This window comes from Apostichopus japonicus, chromosome 17 (assembly GCF_037975245.1).
Source record: "Apostichopus japonicus isolate 1M-3 chromosome 17, ASM3797524v1, whole genome shotgun sequence".
In the NCBI taxonomy this organism is placed as follows: domain Eukaryota; kingdom Metazoa; phylum Echinodermata; class Holothuroidea; order Aspidochirotida; family Stichopodidae; genus Apostichopus; species Apostichopus japonicus.
In genome coordinates this window covers 28,785,926-28,793,939 of record NC_092577.1, presented here as the reverse complement: position 1 = coordinate 28,793,939, position 8,014 = coordinate 28,785,926, and the positions used below count along the sequence as shown (strand labels likewise).

The 8,014-nt window shown below is 40.4% G+C and overlaps 1 protein-coding gene across 1 annotated transcript; it reads left to right on the top strand.

Annotated features, from left to right (window-relative positions):
* Window positions 1-3,247: 3,247 nt before the first annotated feature.
* Window positions 3,248-8,007, top strand: LOC139954745 (uncharacterized). Its single transcript, XM_071954665.1, has 3 exons — window positions 3,248-3,345; window positions 6,316-6,600; window positions 7,832-8,007. The coding sequence occupies exons 1-3, from the start codon at window positions 3,333-3,335 to the stop codon at window positions 8,005-8,007; spliced, it is 474 nt and encodes a 157-aa protein (XP_071810766.1). The 5' UTR covers window positions 3,248-3,332.
* Window positions 8,008-8,014: the final 7 nt, after the last annotated feature.

Here is an 8,014-nt window from a genome sequence, read left to right as displayed (position 1 = left end):
AACACTTCGAATAGAGCTGTAAGTTTAAAACTAGTGCACCTACATGAATGCACCCACAGTTGAACTTTTTTTCGATATATGTGTTAACGGCCCGGTCACACTACAGCGATATTTTATCGGAATACGGTCCGATTTTTCAGATTTTAGGCCGAAGAGCAGGCGCGTATCCAGGATTTTCTAACCCGGGGGCGCGAATTACTATCTAAGCGGAGCGCCACCATCGGTTGGCGCGCAGCGTACAAGAAAATTTCTGGTTTTGATACCCCCCAGATCACCGGAAATGGCACTTCTCGGGCTTGAAAATGACCGACCAGATGTACCCTTTTGCCTGAGAACCAAGTATTTCCCAAAAGTTTTTTTTCCATCCATAACCTTTTTGAAGATTGTCACCAGTCACACATCATGTTCGACCTCATCGCATGTCCTATGGATCATTGCTTTTGTAGGTGATTCTACGTCACGGCCCACAATATCCGAAAGCCCCACTTTTGAAAGTTTTAAGCCCATTATTTGTTGAGAATTTGAAAATTCACATTTCCCGTGAATAAAAATCACTTCAAAACATATCCATAATATTGCACAAAATTCAATCTATGGACAACCAACATAGAAAAACCTCCTTCAACCCCTAATAGACAGGTCAAAATTGCACGAGTAGAGGAAAGTATGATGAAGAATGTTGGTGAGGAAATTTTCGAAAATTCAGACAGAGTTAATTTATTGGTGTAGAAATATTGCAACCTCTTTTAATGGCTATTATAAAACTTGGTTGAAGGAAATGAAAAATAGCAGATATTTCCGATATCAGGTATATCGAAACCGAACACTACACATAGGCGTAGGTCTCGTAGGAGGTGGGGGCTGCAGCCCCCCAACCCCCAACCCGCAACCAAATTTGTCCCATTTTTTCGGGCACCTACTGAAAGAAAAATAAATATCAATGAATAGCTTAAAAATGATCTCCTTGGTAATTAAAATAAAGTTGTAAGCTTGGCCGACATTACTACTGTATAAGAGAGTTTTGACATAATTGGCTCTCCATGCTTTTTCTCCATCTACATAAGACATTTGGTTGTTTACATTAGCATCCGGCGGTATACTGTGCAACTTTGACGGACCGTTAGGTAAACGATGCCATGCAATGTAATAACCGATGTTTGCTTATATGATATTGGCATCGATACGTTGAACGCGCGCTTCGCGCGCGAAAAATTTTGGCTTTTTTTCGGGCAAGTCGTTACAGCCCCAAATTCAATTGGGCTCCTACGCCTTTGACTACACACATAGACAGTTTTTGAGGCTGTTCATCGTGGAACATGCATTTCAATGCTCACTGATATGATGTTATATCTGCTCTTTGCTTTACAAATTCGAACAGGCGTGTAGCGATTAATTGCCAAGGGAGGGGCGAAGCCTGTATTCAAACTGTCTAAGCGAAGCGCCACTATGAGTTGGCGCGAAGCGTACAAGAAAAATTTTGGCCGAAAATGCCTCCCAGATCACTGGAAATGAGACTTCCCAGGCCTTGTAAGTTGCATCTAAGCATTGTCTATTTTGAAATTACTAGCGATGTCATAAAGAAAATTTGCTCGGGAGGGGGGGGGGCGGTCTCCCCTTCCCGAAATGCGTCATGTTCGACGACTCGGTCGAGTTCAAGACCAGCCTTAGTTGGTTCCATATAGCACAATTGTACAATGTTTAAGGCGTCCATACACACACGCTTTATGGTAGACCGTATATAGTTTTTATATAGATACATTAGTGAGAGAGGAAAAATGGAAACGTCAAAAATGGAGTTGTCGGTGTAAGGAGTAGGGTGAGGCGCACACCCCCTCCGTAATCCTTGATCTGTCACTGGCTACCCTGTGTATATAATAGGGATCAGCGCTTTAACTATGACTGTTCCTCGTTCTCTTCCCGAGGTCTTGGCTATCTTCTACTCCCCCCCTTTTCTCCTTTTTCTCTCTTTTTTCTTTTTCTTTTCCCTTCCTTTCTCTCCTCCTTTTCTTTTTATCCCCCTCCTTTTCCCTTTTTCTTTTCTTTTTTTTTCTCTCCTCTTTTCCTTACCCGGGGGGCGCGCGCCCCCAACGCCCCCCCTGGATACGCACCTGAAAGAGTGATGTTTGTGGTAGTGAATGTAATGAACTCAGTGGAATATTCGAATACCTACTCCAAATCTGAGGGGTTCTGGAACGGACTACATTCTGAAGTGACGTCACATCGAAAAACGATAAAAATCGTAAGAGAAATCGGATAGCTTTCCGATAAAAGGAAACGGAGTCAATATCAAAAGTTAGGAGAGGGCTATTCCACATCGGAATGGCTCAACACATAGCAAATCAGGTCCTTTATCACTGTGGCTAGAAGACCCGAACGAAAAACTGGCAGTTTTGATTCCTCCGGGAAAATCGGATAGTATTCTGATAAAATATCGCTGTAGTGTGACCGGGCCTTTATAAGGCTACATTGTCCATTAATATTCATTTGCACGATGCGGTTTTATTTCCTTTGTTTTTTTTTAAATCACGTCTAGCATTAATCTTGGTCACTCAACGCAAATCGTCACCTGTTTTAGGACCTTCTCGTGGTCCGGATATATTATTTACTCGCTACGTAAATGTTTTTTCTTTGGAAACAAGTAGCAAATTCAAACTTTCCCATCATAGGCATAAACTCACTCTGCCTTTTAACATGTAAATATCAAAAAGATACACAAAGCGAGTAACTTTCTTAATAACACAATGCACCCCTTTTACATCAAACCGTTTAATACGGCGGATATTGTTACTGTAACGGGGTAACACCAAAGTCAAACGAAAGACAAAAGAGGTTGCGATTACTCGTCCAAGAATCTGTCTGAGACGAGAAAGGGAGAGGTGGAGAGAGAGAAAGGCATAATTCGAAAGGAATTCTGAGTGACTTCTGTGGCCAGATTAGAGCCACATCCGCACCAAAGTATTTTCAACCAAGTAATGCGTGATCGATAGCTTCTACGCGCTTGTAACAGTTCTGTTTTTTTCTTCAGAAATTGATTCTCTCCTAGACAAGTTAAACTGAAAAAGCTCTATTAGGTTTTGATAACCTTTTTCTTTTGTGAGCAAGCATCATCCAGAGGACGAGACAGTAGGACTGTTGATTTGAGTTATGTCATGATTAAATTTATAAGATGTTTCTCTTAGAAGCGATATAACACCTTTTAAGTAAAGTCTTAATTGTGGTTTAGTTTTATAAGACCGTTAAATTTGAATGTTTCATGAGGTACTATTTTTCGGCCACCGTTCGGTAATTAATTGAGACTAATATATAAGAAGACAGACACAGACACATCCATTATGGCAGATGAAGGTAAGTATATACTATATAGCCTTAGTATACCTATTTTAAAGGCACTATTAAAGGTCATCACGTTTTGCTTACCTTCAGACCTGCTGAGTTGAAGATATATAAGAGGCTGTATATTATTGTAGGAATATAGGGACACTAATTACTGTGTTAAAATTACACAATGTTTGGGGAGGATCGATTAGCCTTGCCTAGATCAGATGTGTTTACTACTACTACTACTACTACTACTACTACTACTACTACTACTACTACTACTACTACTACTACTACTACTACCAATAATAATAACAAAGCATTTGCTATTTCAACTAACTCTCATTTTCCCTCTTTCTCTCCCTCTCCCTCCACCCGTCCCTCTCCCTCTCCCAACCTCTCTCCCAACCTCTCTCCCAACCCCTCTCCCAACCCTTCTCCCAAACCCTCTCCCTCTTCCAACACCTCTCCCTCTCCCAATCCCTACCCCACCCCTACCCACCCCCCGAAAAAAAAACACGTACACCGCAGTTTCCTGCCCAATATTAAGGGCGTATCAGAAGTTTTCTTTTTTCCCTAAAACGTGGTAAACGTTACATCGATCAGACAATAAAGTATAAATTATTTGTTGAGGGAGTAAATTAATAATGAAAGCAGCGGCGCAAAGACATGTTTTGTATGGGGAGGCGGCTGGGTTGGGGGGGGGGGGGTAAACATACACAAGACCTCTTCCATTTAGTGGGGGGGGGTAAGCATACATAGCACCTCTTCCATTCATGATGTATGATGTATAAAAATTACATTGCATATGTCTGATATGGTGGATGTAGATGTATATAAACCTGAACGTGATCGGATATAAACAAGTAACATTTTCATATTAAACATTAAGTCATACACAGATAATAGTAAACTGTATGCTCATGAACAGATGCAATTTGAAGACAGCTCAAGTTATATCCCACTTCTGACGCCATGACAACGAGTCACCCAGCATGTACAGTTAAAACTCAGATACACTGTTTAGTTTACGTATAGGCTACTGGATTGGTAGAGCTATAGACCTTTTCAGTGTATCCTAAAGGATGTAACCTAATTATGTATGATATTAGCCACGACTTCATTAACCCACCTCATGTGGGATTAATTCTAAGTGGGGTGAAAGCATTCAATTATGATACCATGTGACCTTCTCCTGGTACACAAGTTTCAAAGTCACGCAGTATATGTTAGCAATACCTAAGTATGGAAATACAGTCTAGACGAGTGATTTATAATTATGCTTGTCAAGTATACCTCAGTACAGTATCATAGAAAGATCTCACAGTTCGCCAGTCTTCATCCAATATATACATCAAAACAATTACCGATGTAAATATCAAAGGTGCTATACGGCAATGCTTCGTGCGTATTTATTACGCTCCCTCCACACTCTCTGTGTCCTTGACTTTCAATTTAGGTTATCGTACCTGAGGCAGTTGAAGAGCCGTTGCAATAAAATATATATAGTGGCTATCTGTCTAGTAATTCCATTCCTGTAATATTTCAAATAGGCTATTTATGGCAGATCAGTGTTGTAAATAATTATTTTAATTACTTAATTTCATTTGTTTCTCAACAATTTTATCGCCCGGATGATTTGTCGTCCTATCGTCAGGATGGTTTATATACAATCAGACTATATGCATAATAAATTTCCTCACGCTGAGGGAATGTACATGCATATTGCACGTAAATAATCAATTAACACAGATGCTGGTCCGTGTATAATGCAAAAACACACGAAAGCGTGATGAAGTTCTAAACGCCATTACGGCATTTTAGAATAGGTGCGTTGGAGAATCTGTTATACGTGATGTTATACTATGACAGACCTGTCAACCTGTTTGACCCCAAAATAGTGAGAATACCGTTTTCCAGAGCCAAAAAATGGGGAGAACAGGGGGGAAATAGGGAGGTTGGTAATTTTCAACTGAAATGATATAAATACTCCTAAATAAGTATAGTCTACTTATGCAATACAGTGAGAGAATCATCCAATCAGTGTTTCTTGTTGTAGTTTACAGCAGCTCGCTTCGCTTTCTACGGGGTTTCTTTAGTAGGCTTCCATTTGAAACAGGGAACAGTAGACTCTGGGTACTGTGACTTCATGGCTAGTATGCTAGATAGAGTCCCATCAAGCTTGAGACTTGACCGACTGTCTGTCTTGTTCTTGCGAACTACACTGAATAGCCTTTCCTGTTCAGCGTTACTGTGGGGAATTACTAAGCATAGGACTAACTGTTGGCTATTTTCAGAAATAACGCAAGTGATGAAACATTAAAAAACAGGGAGAATAGAATATGAAACCGGGAGGCCGGGAGATTCGGGTAAAAACCGGGAGTCTCCCGGTAAAACCGGGAGAGTTGACGGGTCTGCTATGATGATGATGATGATGATGATGATGATGATGATGATGATGATGATGATGGTGGTGATGATGATGATGATGATGATGATGATGATGATGATGATGATGATGATGATGATGATGATGATGATGATGATGCAGCAAGTAAAGACACTTTAATGGACGAACCTTAGATGTTTAAAGGGACATTTCTCAAGAATTAAAAGTGTCAATTAAAACGCAATTATTGATGTTGTTTCTTGTTGATCTACAAGATATCAAAATTAACAAACTTCTTGTTCCGTTTGGTCATATATTTGATCAAATCATTGATTAAGATAATATAATAAACTACGGTAAAGTTATAGGGTAACATGGTCCACGTCTAATCGCAGTAGACGTATTTGCATTCCATTATGAACAAAGTAGCCTATACTCCTTGGGGGGGGGGGGGGCGTTATCCCAAAATAGTTATCGTAAGCGTGTCATGTTTATCGCCCGTGTGGATTCTCCTATTTATTTCCTATATGTGATATATTACAAATATAATTATACAGGTGATTAATTTCATGCATGCATGCATGCGTGAATGCTTTACACATTCTTAGGTTTCGAACAGTTATTTCAACGCATCGCTAGTGGCCTGAAACGAAGCGAGATGAAACCGCTATCGAGAAAGCTTGGTCTAAGCCAAATAGATCTCAGGGACATTGAACTTACATACGATGGCAACTTTTGGAGGCAGAAATTGGAGATTTTTCGCAGATGGAAGAGTACATACAGAGACTACGCAACGAAAGAAAGATTGAAGCGCGCATTACAGGAAGTGAGAACGCCAACTTCTGGGTCAGATGAAACTAACAAATTGAAGGAAAGCAGAAGAAGAAGAATAGGTTAGTTTGCAGCCCAGTTGGGCTCCCGCGGACGTTTGTATCACCGTGCAGTCTCTCTTTTTTAGTCTTAATAAACTTCATGAAAATGAGAATATACCAAATCAAATCTTTATCCCACTATTATTTCCCCATTCCCCTAATTTACCTCGGGGCCCCGGGACTGCGGTCCCCTGACCCCCCAATCTCTCGCCAGGGCTATTTGATGAATAAATAGAGACGGGTCGTCAATGACCTTATCAGTTTTTTGTGAAATCATGTAGTATGTGCATCATGTGCAGGTCAGACGAACGTGAAGGGGTGAGGGGGGGGGGTGTCGGACTTGGTTACCGTGTACCTCGGCCTACTAGAGGGCCCATACAAATATGGAGGGGCCCTGGAAAAATTGGAATACAGTACAGTGTATTTTACCATTTTCATCATTTACGTAGAGAATAGTGAAAGGATGCACATATACAGGGAGGTGGGTGAATTACCGGTTATTGTCCCTGTGATCCGCCGCCTGGCTCTATGCCTCTGAGAGTGTCTTCTTTCTGATGGAGGTGTGTGAATTACCGGTTATTGACCCAGTGCTGCTACCTGGCTTTCTACGCCGCTGAGTGTGTCTTCGTTCCGATTTGTGATTGTAGGTTATGTAGAACAGGGTGAAAGAAGTATATGGAAACTAAGAACTTGAAGTACTGGGTATATTGGTTCAGAAAAAAAACCAGCTCCCATTCCATCTCCCGCTACCTTTCGTATTGTTGATTTATACAAAGTTGAGTGCACCCTCACCCCCCCCCCCCCTATAAATATTATACTAAGTAGAAAGTAAAGAGACCTTACCAGCTTCTTGCGTATTGCATCCATCTGGTTCAATTTGGTATATACCTATTTCTTCAAAGTTAACGTTTACACAATGAAACTGACCTTGGATTTCTAGAAATACTGCAATTGCTTCAAGTTTTAAAATGGTGTCATGTTTGTTTTAATTCATCCCTATAACCTCCTCAATTCTACTTAAGTGGAATTGAATTCACTAAAGTAAAATTGGCCATATATTTTACTTAAGTAAATATGCAATTTGACTTAAGTGGAATTCAATTCCACTTAGAATGCATATTACGCATAAGTGACCCCGCGTTTTCGGTCAGCGATGTTCCTATAAGATGGGCACAGCACACTAAAAATCAAACAAAGTATGTGGCTAGTACTACTTTAATTTATGTCTTTTTTATTATTATTTTGATCGCAGTACAGTGGAGTGCGTCTAAATTAGAATCAGGCGAACTGAAAGAAAGGAACATCAGGTCCGTCCAACTTAGAGGCAATGCTATCCGGATGAGTCCAAGATGGGGACGAGAAAGTGCACATCCCACTGATGACACCATAACGTCTAAAACAGGTATCAGTGATATGTATATATATTGATATATCC

What these genes read in the sequence shown, in the direction of transcription:
- LOC139954745 (XM_071954665.1), top strand. An exon ending in AAGCAGAAGAAGAAGAATAG is followed by an intron (nt 6,601 to 7,831) that starts GTTAGTTTGCAG and finishes TTTTGATCGCAG; the next exon opens with TACAGTGGAGTGCGTCTAAA.